The 16,096-nt window shown below is 43.3% G+C and overlaps 1 protein-coding gene across 1 annotated transcript in view; it reads right to left on the bottom strand.

The window, feature by feature from the left end:
- Nucleotides 1-14,663, bottom strand: part of LOC120999029 (alpha-1,4-N-acetylglucosaminyltransferase-like) — a 68,024-nt gene extending 53,361 nt beyond the window's left edge. The window contains exon 1 of the mRNA XM_040429908.1: nt 14,340-14,663. Within this exon, the coding sequence (XP_040285842.1) occupies nt 14,340-14,663 (324 nt within the window). The remainder of the gene's footprint in view (nt 1-14,339) is intronic.
- Between the last annotated feature and the right edge of the window lie 1,433 nt (nt 14,664-16,096).

A 16,096-nucleotide genomic window follows, 5' to 3' on the forward strand; every position in this document is an offset into this window, starting at 1 on the left:
CTTCCTCCGAACTCTGAAAGTCAGTGGAATGACCTTCATTCCATGTGGGGTCTAGGACCTCATCGTCCCCTGCATCGTATTCCACCCAGTCTTCCTCCCTGACCTCTGTTTCGGTCTGCACACTGCAGAAAGACGCAGCAGTTGGCACCTGTGTTTCGTCATCATCAGAGACGTGCTGAGGTGGTATTCCCATGTTCTCATCAGGAAACATAAGTGGTTGTGCGTCAGTGCATTCTATGTCTTCCACCCCTGGGGAAGGGCTAGGTGGATGCCCTTGGGAAACCCTGCCAGCAGAGTCTTCAAACAGCATAAGAGACTGCTGCATGACTTGAGGCTGAGACAGGTTCCCCAATATGCACAGGGGTGATGTGACAGACTGATGGGTTTCAGGCGCCACCTGTGCGCTTTCTGCAGAAGACTGGGTGGGAGATAATGTGAACGTGCTGGATCCACTGTTGGCCACCCAATTGACTAGCGCCTGTACTTGCTCAGGCCTCACCATCCTTAGAACAGCATTAGGCCCGACCAAATATCGCTGTAGATTCTGGCGGCTACTGGGACCTGAGGTAGTAGGTTCAGTAGGACGTGTAGCTGTGGCAGAACGGCCACGTCCTCTCCCTGCACCAGAGGCTCCAACAACACCACCACCAGACCATGACCGCGTCCCTTATTAGATGTTTGCCTCATAGTTAGCGTTCACAAAGCAAAGTAAAAAGTGGTTAAGTATGTTAAAAATAATGAACCGCAAATATAAGCCCTGAAGTAGGGTATTGCACTCTATTTTTTTTTTAACTCTATATGACAGCGGTATTTGTGGCCTAAATGTGACAGTCACTTATGCATGTCTAATTCCAGATGTGCAGTATATTAGAGTGTTTTTTCACCCTAAACAAAAAGCTATATTTCTGTCCTAAATGTGACAGTCACTTATGCACGTGTAATCCCAGATGTGCAGTATATGAGAGGCTTTTTTACCCCAGTATGCCAAAGCCGTATTTATGGCCTAAATGTGATAGTCACTTATGCACGTGTAATCCCAGATGTGCAATATATTAGACGCTTTTTTCACCCCAGTAACCAAAAAGCCGTATTTCTGGCCTAAATGTGACAGTCACTTATGCTTGTCTAATCCCAGATGTGCAATATATTAGAGGCTTTTTTCACCCCAGTAACCAAAAAGCCGTATTTCTGGCCTAAATGTGACAGTCACTTATGCACGTATAATCCTAGATGTGCAGTATATCAGAGGCTTTTTTCACCCGAGTAACCAAAAAACCGAATTTATGGCCTAAATGTGACAGTCACTTATGCACGTGTAATCCCAGATGTGCAGTATATTAGAGGTTTTTTTCACCCTAACCAAAAAGCTGTATTTCTGTCCTAAATGTGACAGTTACTTATGCACGTGTAATCCCAGATGTGCAGTATATGAGAGGCTTTTTTACCCCAGTATGCCAAAGCCGTATTTATGGCCTAAATGTAATAGTCACTTATGCACGTGTAATCCCAGATGTGCAGTATATTAGAGGTTTTTTTCACCCTAACCAAAAAGCTGTATTTCTGTCCTAAATGTGACAGTTACTTATGCACGTGTAATCCCAGATGTGCAGTATATGAGAGGCTTTTTTACCCCAGTATGCCAAAGCCGTATTTATGGCCTAAATGTGATAGTCACTTATGCACGTGTAATCCCAGACGTGCAGTATATTAGAGGGTTTTTTCACCCTAACCAAAAAAAAACTGTATTTCTGACCTATGCACGCGTAATTCCAGATGTGCAATACACTCACCTAAAGAATTATTAGGAACACCATACTAATATGGTGTTGGACCCCCTTTTGCCTTCAGAACTGCCTTAATTCTATGTGGCATTGATTCAACAAGGTGCTGATAGCATTCTTTAGAAATGTTGGCCCATATTGATAGGATAGCATCTTGCAGTTGATGGAGATTTGAGGGATGCACATCCAGGGCACGAAGCTCCCGTTCCACCACATCCCAAAGATGCTCTATTGGGTTGAGATCTGGTGACTGTGGGGGCCATTTTAGTACAGTGAACTCATTGTCATGTTCAAGGAACCAATTTGAAATGATTCGAGCTTTGTGACATGGTGCATTATTCTGCTGGAAGTAGCCATCAGAGGATGGATACATGTTCTCATTCTGGTTACGCCAAATTCGGACTCTACCATTTGAATGTCTCAACAGAAATCGAGACTCATCAGACCAGGCAACATTTTTCCAGTCTTCAACAGTCCAATTTTGGTGAGCTCGTGCAAATTGTAGCCTCTTTTTCCTATTTGTAGGGGAGATGAGTGGTACCCGGTGGGGTCTTCTGCTGTTGTAGCCCATCCGCCTCAAGGTTGTGCGTGTTGTGGCTTCACAAATGCTTTGCTGCATACCTCGGTTGTAACGAGTGGTTATTTCAGTCAACGTTGCTCTTCTATCAGCTTCAATCAGTCGGCCCATTCTCCTCTGACCTCTAGCATCAACAAGGCATTTTCGCCCACAGGATTGCCGCATACTAGATGTTTTTCCCTTTTCACACCATTCTTTGTAAACCCTAGAAATGGTTGTGCGTGAAAATACCAGTAACTGAGCAGATTGTGAAATACTCCGACCGGCCCGTCTAGCACCAACAACCATGCCACGCTCAAAATGGCTTAAATCACCTTTCTTTCCCATTCTGACATTCAGTTTGGAGTTCAGGAGATTGTCTTGACCAGGACCACCCCCCTAAATGCATTGAAGCAACTGCCATGTTATTGGTTGACTAGATAATTGCATTAATGAGAAATAGAACAGGTGTTCCTAATAATTCTTTAGGTGAGTGTATATTAGAGGGTTTTTTCACCCTAACCAAAAAGCTGTATTTCTGTCCTAAATGTGACAGTCACTTATGCACGTGTAATCTCAGATGTGCAATATATTAGAGACTTTTTTCACCCCAGTAACCAAAAAGCCGTATTTCTGGCCTAAATGTGACGGTCACATATGCTTGTCTAATACCAGATGTGCAATATATTAGAGCCTTTTTTCACTCCAGTAACCAAAAAGCTGTATTTCTGGCCTAAATGTGACAGTCACTTATGCACGTGTAATCCCAGACGTGCAGTATATTAGAGGGTTTTTTCACCCTAACTAAAAAGCTGTATTTCTGTCCTAAATGTGACAGTCACTTATGCACGTGTAATCTCAGATGTGCAATATATTAGAGGCTTTTTTCACCCCAGTAACCAAAAAGCCGTATTTCTGGCCTAAATGTGACAGTCACATATGCTTGTCTAATACCAGATGTGCAATATATTAGAGGCTTTTTTCACCCTAACCAAAAAGCTGTATTTCTGTCCTAAATGTGACAGTCACTTATGCACGTGTAATCCCAGATGTGCAGTATATTAGAGGGTTTTTTCACCCTAACTAAAAAGCTGTATTTCTGTCCTAATTGTGACAGTCACTTATGCTTGTCTAATCTCAGATGTGCAGTATATTAGAGGGTTTTTTCACCCTAACCAAAAAGCTGTATTTCTGTCCTAAATGTGACAGTCACTTATGCTTGTCTATTCCCAGATGTGCAGTATATCAGAGGCTTTTTCACCCCAGTATGCCAAAGCCGAATTTATGGCCTAAATGTGACAGTCACTTATGCACGTGTAATCCCAGATGTGCAGTATATTAGAGGTTTTTTTCACCCTAACCAAAAAGCTGTATTTCTGTCCTAAATGTGACAGTCACTTATGCACGTGTAATCCCAGATGTGCAATATATTAGAGGGTTTTTTCATCCCAGTATGCCAAAGCAGTATTTCTGGACTTGCAGACATGCAGATATCCTGTGCTGGTGCACTATTGTTGCATAAAATGTCTGCCGATCATGTATTGATATTGACTAACTGAAGAAAAAAAAGTTAGTTTTCAGCAGTAGTTGGCTTAGGGCAGGCTTAAAGAAATTGTGCACTGCACCCACAAAACACTTTTTCTGTAGATCGCTGAGTACATAGTCTAGTTCTTGATAAGATTTCTCCCTGATCTCTCCCTTACAGCAGCTGCAGCCTCTCCCTACACTAATCCGAGCAGAGTGATGGGTGGCGCTACGTGACTCCAGCTTAAATAGAGGGTGGGTCACATGCTGCAGTTGGCCAATCACAGCCATGCCAATAGTAGGCATGGCTTTGATGGCCTTTTGGGGCAATTAGTATGATGCTTGTTGATTGGCTGCTTTGCAGCCTTTCGAAAAGCGCCATGAAAATCGCCGAACACCAAACCCGAACTTTTACGTAAATGTTCGGGTTCGGGTTCGGGTCCGGGTGCCGAAAACCCTAAAGTTTGGTACGAACCCGAACTTTACAGTTCGGGTTTGCTCAACTCTAGTTTTCACTGCTTGCAAAGACACTCGAGCATGTGCAATGTGAATTCCAGTGAGTTGGCACATCATGGATTAAGCAGTGTAGTGGGAGGCCGTTCTGCTGCTGCAAGTCCCGGAGATCGTTCCTTGTCAATTAAGAATGGCAAAAATGCTTGGAAAATATCCTGGACATTGCCAGCACCTTGCCCAAGCCAGTGTACTTATATAGAAAGTGATTAATGACTAGGTAGATGACGTGCGTCATGCAAGGAGCAGGTGTTATTTCCCCCAGATTCAGGTCGGCCAGGATGTTGCAGCCATTGTCGCTAACCACCTTGCATACATGGAGTTGGCGGGGTGGCAGTTGTTTGCTGCTTGATGTACATTGCTTTAGCAACTTCCTGTCGGTGTGTCTACACTCACCCAGACCGAAAAGATCCAACATGGCATGGCAACGCTTGATTTAACACATGTGATAGGAGGGATGGGTAGTGCGAGGGACCCTGTGCCCTGCTGATGTTATGGACGGGCCAGTGTCCATGGCGGAGGAGGCAGATTAGTACCTGGTGTGGCAACCAGACTGACACAATCGTGAGGGGCACAAAACGACCTGGCTTCGTTGCCAGTGTGTGGTAGCAACTGTACCTCCAGCAACTTGACTAGGTTGGAATTAAGTTTGTGCAACAGTGTACTGCTGAGCATGTAGAGTTGTTTACTGGTCACGCATTACGTTATCCATGGCTGACCATGGAGCAGAGGAGATGTTGGATTCTTGGTAGGAGAAATAGAAAGGGATAATGACAATGGCTGGCCTGGCTGCCGCAATGGGGATCGAGAGAAGGAGGGAACTCTGGTTCTGCTGAGATACCGCAGCTATACAGAGTGACAAACGCCATTGGAACAACTGATTGCAACTGGTGTGATATACCAGTTGCCCCACAAAAAATCTGTTTGAGGCAGGGGTCTGATATACTGATAATTTCTATAGAGTGCATTTCTATTGTGCAGCATTTGTGTGCGGTTCTGCTGAGATACCGCAGCTATACAGAGGGACAAACATCATTGGAACATCTAATTGCAACTGGTGTGATATAAAAGTTGCCCCCCAAAATATCTGATTGAGGCAGGGGTGCGATATACCTAGAATATAATTTTTATATCGTGCATTTGTATTGTGCAGCATTTGTGTGCGGTTCTGCTGAGCTACCGCAGCTATATAGACAGATAAACGCCATTGGAACAACTAATTGCAACTGATGTGATATACCAGTTGCCTCCCAAAATATCTGATTGAGGCAGCGGTGTGATATCCTTTAATAAAATTTCTATATAGTGCATTTGTATTGTGCAGCATTTGTGTGTGGTTCTGCTGAGATACCACATCTATACAGAGGGACAAACGCCATTGGAACAACTAATTTCAACTTGTGTGATATACCAGTTGTCCCCCAAAAATATGATTGAGGCAAGGTTGTGATATACCTATAATATAATTTCTATATAGTGCATTTGTATTGTGCAGCATTTGTGTGCTGTTCTGCTAAGATACCACAGCTATACAGAGAGACAAATGTCACAGGAACATCTAATTGCAACTAGTGTGATATAACAGTTGCCCCCAAAAAAATCTGATTAAGGCAGCGGTGCGATATACCTAGAATATAATTTATATATAGTTATTTGCATTGTGCAGCATTTGTGTGCTGTTCTGCTGAGATACCGCAGCTATACAGACAGACAAACTCCATTGGAACAACTAACTGCAACTGATGTGATATACCAGTTGCCCCCCAAAAAAATCTGATTGAGGCAGGGTCATGATATACCCATAATATAATTTCTATATAGTGCATTTATATTGTGCAACATTTGTGTGTGGTTCTGTTGAGATACCACAGCTATACAGAGGGACAAACATACAGTAATTGGAACATCTAATTGCAACTGGTGTGATATACCAGTTGCCCCCTAAAAAAAAATATGATTGAGGCAGGGGTGTAATATACCTATAATATAATTTCTATATAGTGCATTTGTATTGTGCAGCATTTGTGTACGGTTCTGCTGAGATACCACAGCTACTCTATATAGAGTGACAAACATAATTTGAACAACTAATTGCAACTGGTGTGATATACCAGTTGCCCCCCATAAACTCTGATTGAGACAGGGGTGTGATATACCTATAATATAATTTTTATATAGTGAATTTGTATTGTGCAGCATTTTTGTGCTGTTCTGTTGAGATACCACAGCTATACAGAGGGACAAACGCCTTTGGAACAACTAATTGCAACTGGTGTGATATACCAGTTGCCTTTATAAAAATCTGATTGAGGCAGGGGTGTGATATACCTATAATATCATTTCTATATAGTGCATTTGAATTGTGCAGCACTTGTGTGCGGTCCTGCTGAGATACCACAGCTATTCAGAGGGACAAACGCCATTGGAACAACTAACTAAAACTGGTGTGATTTACCAGTTGCCCCCAAAAAAAACTGATTGAGGCAGGGGTGCGATATACCTATAATATAATTACTATATAGTGCATTTTATTGTGTAGCATTTGTGTGCGGTTCTACTGAGAAACCGCAGCTAAACAGAGGGACAAACGTCAATGGAACATTTAATTGCAACTGGTGTGATATAACAGTTGCCCCCAAAAAAATCTGATTGAGGCAGCGGTGCGATATACCTAGAATATAATTTATATATAGTGCATTTGAATTGTGCAGCATTTGTCTGTTGTTCTGTAGAGATGCCGCAGCTATACAGAGTGACAAACATAATTGGAACAACTAATTGCAACTGGTCTGATATACCAGTTGCCCCACCAAAAAATCTGATTGAGGCAGGGGTGTAATATACCTATAATATAATTTCTATATAGTGCATTTGTATAGTGCAGCATTTGTGTGCGGTTCTGCTGAGATACTGCAGCTATACAGTGACAAACACCATTAGAACAACTAATTGCAACTGGTGTGATATACCAGTTGCCCACTCCAAAAAAACTGATTAAGGGGTTCTATATACATGCTTCCATAAAAACTGATCTTCTATAGGGACTTTGTCATAGAGTTATTTTGAAAATGACAGGCAGAGGAAGAGGCAGGCCATTCTGCAGGGGTAGTGGGGGTCGGCAGGTGCACTAGGCCGGAGCCTAAGTGGGAAGTTGGAGAAGGTGCGTGTGCGATTACGTCAAAGGACGCATCAGAGTTGGTTGAGTGGCTTACTCAGCCATCTGCTTCTGCACCCTCCTCATCCTCTGTATCTGCACCCTCCTCACTCTCTGCTGTGTGCACCCCCAAAGACAACACCACCACCACCATAGCCCCTCCACTCGAGTCAGAGGAATTATTTTACCATCAATTCCCAGACCTTACTGATGCGCAGCCATTTTTGGCATCGGGTGAGGAAGAGGAGGTAGCAACAGCCGCCACCCAGCGGTCTGACGACAGTATCCAGATCAGCCAAAGGAGGGTGGTCCCCGCTGTTGCTGTCTACTCCGAGATCTATAATGTCAGTGGTGGTAATGGTGACGATGATGAAGTGTCGATGGATGTCACTTGGGTGCTCACAAGAGAGGAAGAGTAGGGGAGTTCAGAGGGAGAGACGGAGCAGCAGATAGGGGGTAGAAGGAGGAGAAGCATATAGAACTCGCAGTGCACAGAAGGCAAAAAGCACACTGCAAATCTATCTGGAGCAAGCCATCCACCATGCATGGTCACATATTGCCCTCCCAGGATGCCGGAACATGGCTCCGCAATGTGGGCTTTTTTTTAACGTATCAGCTGCTGATAATAGTGTTGCCATCTGAAGCCTGTGCTGTCAACGCATAAGTTGCGGTAACCCCAACACTCACCTAGGCACCTGGCCTCCCATCACTGAGTCCAGTGTGAGCAACGATGTCAGAACCCACAAAGCCACACTCCTGGTGCTCCACGTCCTGCCTCTTCTCCTTCTGCTCTCTCCTCCCATTTGTCCTCCACTCCACCTTCCCGTCGTCACGTTAATCTGGCACAAGGCAGGCTTCCGTGGCGCAAATTTTCGAGCGTAAAAAAATGATGACGCCGGATAATCCTCTTGCCCAACGGTTGACTGCTGGCTTGTCAGAACTGCTAGCCCACCAACTACTGCATTATAAATTGGTGGACTCGGAGGCCTTTAGAAAATTTGTGGCCATTGGCACACCGCAATGGAAGTTCCCCGGAAAGGAAATATTTCTCCCAGAAGGGCATCCCTGAAGTATAAGGCCACTTTCAGCGGCAAGTTAATATATCTCTGGCACACAGTGTCGGTGCCAAGATACATCTGATCACAGACACATGGTCTAGCAAACATGGGCAGGGAAGGTACATAACTTTTACTGCCCACTGGGTAAACCTTCTGATGGCCGCCAGGCATGTAACCCGTGGCACCCGTGTGGATTGCGTGAAGGCCTGCCTCTTCTTCTCCTCCTCCTACTCCATCCTCCGTCTCCTCCTCGGCTGACTCCTCCTTTTCCACTGCTACTGCCTCTTCCGCTGCACCCTCCAAGCTTCTCAGAACCTATTCGACATGCCAGGTCAGACGTTTGCATGCTGTGCTTCGGCTGTTGTGCCTGGAAGCCAAGAGTCACTCTGGTCCTGTATTTCTTTCAGCTCTGCGGTCACAGACTGATCAGTGGCTAACCTCGCTCAATTTGACAGTTGGTAAAGTGGTGTGCGAGAACGGTGCCAATCTGCTGAGCGTGCTGAAACAGGGCAAAATGACACACGTCCTAAACTTAGTTGTGCAGTGATTTGCTGCCAAATACCCTGGGGTCCAGGACGTCTTGCAGCAGGCCAGGAAAATATCTGGCCATTTTACAAAATCTTACATGGCCATTGCTCGTCTTGCTGACATTCAGCGGCAACACCACTTGCCCATCAGATGTTGATTTGTGACTGCCCTACGCTCTGGAACTCCACCTTGTATATGCTTGATAGGCTTCTTCAGCAGAAACGTGCAGTTAATGACTACCATTACGAACTCTGCGGCATGACAGGTTCTGGGGAGCTTGGTTTTTTTTCACAGCGCCATTGGCTGCTCATGCACGACGCATGCAGACTTCTGCGGCCATTTGATGAGATCACCAAACTGGTCAGGCGCAGCCAGGGCGCCATCAGTGACATCGTACCTTACGCCTTCTTTCTGGAGAGTGCATTGCGTGGTGTCATTTATCAATCCGTCGAGGAGCAGGAGCAGGAAGAGGAGGAGGTCGCAATGCTGAATGAATTCCCAGGGGATCCCTGGTGTTGTCTGTGGATGGGGGGAGGAGACCGAGGACGACATTCTTCTGGGCGATGAGGAGGAGCCAGGCCTCTCCACCGCTTCCAATTTAGTGCAAATTGGGGTCTTCATGCTCCAGTGTTTAAAGAGGGACCCCCGAATAAAAAGCATAAAGGACAAGGACTAGTACTGGGTGGCCATGGTACAAAAACAAAATGGTGGACATGTTACCAGCATCACATGTCAGAATGCAGCATTTTCAGGCCTTGCTTCGAGAGATGCTGCATTCTGCTGTTGCGAGCGCTGGCAGAGCGATTTCCACCCACAGAGAAATAGTTGGGGTACCAATCCTACAGAGCATGCAAGAAGAGGGCGGTTTGAAGATGTGTTGGTCATTTCGGATATGAGATCATTCTTGCAGCCAACCCATTGACAGCTTCCCTCAGGATCCAGCCTCAGGGAATGACTAGACCGACAGGTGTCCGACTACATCGGGTTGACGGCCGATGTGGACGCTCTGAAAAGCGAGGAACTCCTTGACTACTGGGTGTGCAGGCTTGACCTGTGGCGGAGCTGGCACAATTTGCCATGGAACTCTTGGCTTGTCCCTCGTCGAGTGTCTTGTCCGAAAGGACGTTCAGCGCAGCAGAGGGGATCGTGAACGATAAGCGCACTCGCCTAGCTCACGACTACCTCACATTTCTAAAATTGAATGAGGCATGGATCTCGGAGGAATTGAACACCTTTGACAACCACGTTTAATTGAATTTCCTCATGACACCCCACAAATATCTGTCACCACCCAGAACAAATAATGGTCCCTGTCTTAGGTAAATACAGCGGCATAAAAGGCCTTTTCTGTCTGGTGAATGCCTAATGTTTGGGACTTCGGAGGAATTCAACACCTGTGACGACCACGTGTTATCGAATTTCAACTATTATCATTTGGAGTTTTTTCAAGAGGGGGGGATTTCATTAGCCATGTTTTTAATCCAATTTACTTTTTTTTTTTTTCTTTTAAACATATGTATCTGACATCTGTTTGTACTGGCCTGCAGTAAAATTGATATCTAATGACCGTCTAATATACCTGCAGCCACATAATTACTTGTTCTTTTCTGTCCAGTGAATGCCTAATGTTTGGGGCCTGTACTACACTGGCCTGCAGTAAAATTCATATTGGATGGCCATCTAATATACCTACAGCTACATAATCACTTGATCATTTATGTACGGTGAATGCATAATTTTTGGGGCCTATAATCTAACTGGCCAACAGTAAAATTGTTATAAGGTGACCGCCTAATGTACCTCCAGCCACATTATCAATTGTGCTTTTCTGTATGTTGAATCAATACTTTTTGGGGCCTGTAGTCCTCTGGCCTGCAGTAAAATTGATATCCATTGACCGTCTAATATACCTCCAGCCACATAATCACTTGATCTTTAATGTACGGTGGAATGCATAATTTTTGGGGCCTGTAATCTAACTGGCCAACAGTAAAATTGTTATACGGTGACAGCCTAAATTACCTCTAGCCACATTATCAATTGTGCTTTTCTGTACGTTGAAAGAATAATTTTTGGGGCCTATAGTCCACTGGCCTGCATTAAAATTGATATCCAATGACCGTCTAATATACCTCCAGCCACAACATAATTACTTGTACTTTTCTGTCTGGTGAATGACTAATGTTTGGGGCCTATACTCCAGTGGCGTACATTAAAATTTGTATCCATTGTCCGCATAATGTACCTCGAGCCAAATAATCACAATTTCTTTTATGTCAGGTGAATGCCTAATTTTTAAGGACCTTACTCCCGTAAAATTTTTCTAGGCTCCAGCAGGGCACATTTCTGAGAATTTCCCTTTAAGACGCAAAAAAATAGCCTGATTAAAATACATATTTTTGGGGGGAATTTTTGCCATTGATCCCCCTCTGTTATGTCACTGTCTACATTGTGGGGCGATTTGCGCACTTCTAGTAAGTATTTGGTGGCTTCAAATTTGACTTGAAGGTTTTTCAGGTTCGCCTGCCATTAAAGTAAATGGGGGCCGCCGCGAACTTGCGGTTCGCAAACATTTGATCGCGTTCGCTCGATCGCGTTCGCAAATTGTCCCGGACGATGTTTGTCCATCCCTAATGCTTATGTCTGCTGGCAGTGTGGATAAAAATTGCCAGATGGGAGATACTCGCAAAGCTAGAGGGTGCCGAGCTCAGCTTAGTTTTGGCACATTGTCATTGCATCTCCAAATCCTGAAGCAGACATGGCCCTGGCTGTTCTTTGGGAGGTATGTGACCTCTGCTCTTTATTGCTGCCTCCAGCACCCTCCTCCTCTGATGTTGTCCCCTTCTCAGCATCCCAACCCTGCTCCCAGGTTCTGTCCAGTTTAAAATCGTCCTTACCTTCCCTTTTGTTTCTATTAGACTGTGGGACATCATAGTGGGTTCTTTATCCCCCTCCCCTGCATTTGCCCTGATTGCCACAGTCGCTGCCCCCAATGCCAATACCATGGCTATGGGTGCCACTACTACCACCACCAACATAGCTTTGCATGAGCTTTCTCCTCAACTTCCTCTTTAGGGCAGTACAGACACTGACTGCTCTCTCACATGTCTCTCTTGATTATCTGCCATAGGGTGTGGTGGGGTTTTCTTGCCACTTCTTAGAGAAAAGGAACGCATCCTACTAGGAAGGGGGAGTGAAGACTGAGAGGGATCCACTGAAAGCCTTCTCTGGGGTTGCAAGGAGGAGGGGCACAAGGAACGCTGTGACCCCTGGCTCTACGGCATGGTGCCAGACTCTGAAGTCACCTTCACGTCATCCTGCTGTGACTGAGAGGAGGAATTAGCCATCCAATCTGCAACCTCATCCTCTTTCTCCTCAATCATAATGTTGCACTTTTCCAAAGCCAGCAGGGACAACTGCAGACTACTACTACTACTACTACTACTACTACTACTACTACTACTACTACTACTACTACTACTACTACTACTACTACTACTACTACTACTACTTCTACTACTACTTCTACTACTTCTACTACTACTTCTATTTCTACTAGCTGGATAACTGGTGCTGTTACTACCCACATTCTGGCTCTGGGTCTTTTGTTTGTAACCCTTCCGTATCCCTGACATTTTTGGGCCTTACAATTAATGTTGTGCACTACTTGTGTATTGGAGTAGTAATCACTTATATGCTGTTTTCAATATATTCAATGTAAAATTGGCAGCGTGTAGAGAGTTGCTATCGTTATCACTCACAGATAATCTTGTGCACCACCCTGTGTATTGGTGTACTGATCATGTACATGCTGGTTTAATTAAATTGAGCAACCTCCCCAAAAACTTGCAACCGTGTGGAGACTAACAGATGATTGAGGCCTGATGCCTAATAGCACATTATCACTCACAGATTTTGTGCATTACCCTGTGTTTTGGTGAAGTGATCACCTATATGCTGTTTTTTAGTGTTCAGCGAATCAAATTATTCGAAGAGGACTTTGATCTGAATTTGAGGAAAAATTTTATTCACCACGAAAGTAAATCTCCTCGCACTTCGTGGTAACAAATCAATTTTTCCTGAAATGGCGGTAAAAAAAAATACATACTCACCTCATTCATTTGATCACGGAGAGGCCATCATGGCCATCTTGATTGAAGAAAACATGTTTGCCCAGTGTGATGATGTGGTGATGTCATTATGTCAGCGAGGGCACAATTTGCAGCGTTTTTTTCAATCAAGATGGCCGCAACGGCCTCTCCGCTATCAAATGGATGAGGTGGGTATGTACTTTTTTTAACCCCTGATTAACCCCTGAAAGGCCTCAGTGTGACTCTCAGAGGCCACGATCAGCGTTGAATGTAGAATCTGATGGGGTACAATGATGGGGGGTGGAGCGATTGTCATTCCCCTTCATTGTGCCCACTACATACAATGGAATGCGATTGTGACAAAGTACTTTGTAACAAATCAAATTTCTTGTTAAAATTCGACAAAGCAGCCGAATAGAATTTTTGAAAACTTTACTCATTACTACTGGTAACCCCACTAACCACTAACTAAAAAAATAAAAAATAAAAATGTTTTAAACTGTATTGAGATATTGTGTTGAGAAATAAACGGATTTAGCCCTATTATTACATTATCAATCAATTATGTTTTAGTCCACTACCCTGCATATTTTATATGATTTTAAAAACTTCAACAAAAAAATTACATTAGGAAAGTGAGATGCCCTGACACGTTGCTTGGAATAGTTTTTTAGGTGCTTTCACTCAGATTTAAAATGCTAGATCAATGGTAGAACTTGTGTTGTACAGTTTTGCGCAGTGGATCAATGGATCGAGATCAGTGAATGAGCATCTGTGACCTTGATCATCCCTAATAAACCAGGCATACTGTCAGGGAAGGTTGATCATGGTGACTAAAAGGAGCCCTTTTTCCCTTTAATCATTATTACTGAAGCAAAAAAAAATCTTATTTTTAGGTTGGTCTAATTCCTCAGAGCACTGCTCTCCACCTCTCTCTGTTGCAACTTAGCCTCCCAGTGAGATTGATAGGGCCAGACTTACTCAATGCTCATACGCCCGGCCCTGAAATCTCTCGTTTGCACAAGCAGCAGTACCCTAGGTGCATGTGCAAGATTTCACAAGTTACATAAAAGGCTTTACATTTGTTCACAGTTATGACCTTACTGCTAGTAAAAAATAAATTTTGCTGCACTTTACCTTCTTGTACCAGGAGTGAAGTGGAGTGTCAGTAAACACTTCCTCTAAAATCAGGGGGAAGAAATAAATGTTCCTCAGAGGTGAGAGCATTGGGAAATGTCTCTTCACCATTTCTTCAGTGTTGGTATTATTTAATCCTTTTAAGAAGAAGGCCACTGGTTGGTTTATATACACACGAGCTGCTGACTCTACGGCACATAAAACTAATGAAGGGAGTTCCAATCGATCTGAAGTTTCTAAAAATATGATCGCATCACCTTCTTTTAACACTTCAGCTGGAGACCTGAGAACATTAATCTCTGTAGTGCTTGAAAGTGTAGTCATGGTCTCCAGTAACATATTTTCCTGGATACTTGATTCTTTATCGTTTGCTACCTCTGTGTAATTTGTCCTACCATGTATGGGGTTGAACCCTTTATTCAGTAGCATAAATGAGGAAAATCCATTGAATATTCTTCCTTTTGAGTTAAAAACCATGTAATGGATGATATTCTGCCTGTGGGTAACTCCATAAAAGAACCCGATGGTTGTAAGCAGAAGAAACAAGACTAGTATCCTCAATGATCTAATCATTACTGCAGGATATGTTTTCAGGCTGCAAAAGAAAATATAATAGAGTAGTTCAGAAAGATGTGGTTACAAAATGTCCAAATGGAAAAGTAAAGTACAATATAACAAATGACATAGAAATAAACATAGTGTTTAGAGAGGGCTCACTTCCTGGACAATGATAGGAGTGGGTGCACCTACAATGAAGATTACACCCAATCTTCGGAAAAAAATGTATATATGAACGAGTAGTAGGGCACACCTACACTTGGACACACATAGGAGATTTAGTAAATACAATTTATTCAAACAAACACTGTGTGCAATAACACATATGTATAATAACACGTAAAATATAATTAAACACATATTTGCATGCTATAAATTCTCATAAAAATATTAAAATCTATAAAAATGTACACTGAATCACACACTTGAATGTAGTCCTGAAAAAAAGGGAGCCTGATATAGACAGAGAAGGATAGATCCTTCCAATTATGTTTGTCTATGAAATAATGCTTATATAGCAAGTCAGAAATGTTCAGCTCTTTAAGATAGTTCGTAGTATTCAGGAATTACAAGGCAAAGTTCACAGGAGTATATGGTCTTGTCACTTATATTCCTTTTGTTTGGTTTTGGTGTCCCAAAGCTCACTTTATATATGCACTAGTTCAGCGATAGTTTTTTACTCACAGTTGTGCCGGCTGTATTGTGGTTAGCGTGGCGTCCCACGTATGTTCCGCTTGCAGGCAGTAATGTAGCTTTCAGGGTATGGATCCAGGGATCTTTGGTCATCGCTTCGATACTCCGGTTATATATTCAGTTTCATGGGATCCTCTTTTACCAAACGCGTTTCGGAGTTGGCTACGACTCCTTCCTCAGTGGCTAGTGTTCCCATGAGACTGATCGTCTTTTATATCCAGCTATCCAGGTGTGAGTTAATTCAGATGTAATAAAAACATGGAGTGGAATTTTCTGACCATTCGCAATGCTATTATAGCAAACATATTTATATCTGTGTATATTTCCAATATGAAGTTTAAATGCGGTCTATAAAATGTGCAGAAATATACTCCGCTGAATGTTATGAATACATTCATCCTTGTTATTCCTTACTAATTAAAAAACAATAACAGTGCTCTCTATGCGGTTTTCTTTGTATTAGATCATGTAAAGAGAATATATATTAGGCTACTCTCACACTACCG

The sequence above is a fragment of the Bufo bufo genome, chromosome 4, assembly GCF_905171765.1.
Source record: "Bufo bufo chromosome 4, aBufBuf1.1, whole genome shotgun sequence".
NCBI lineage: Eukaryota > Metazoa > Chordata > Amphibia > Anura > Bufonidae > Bufo > Bufo bufo.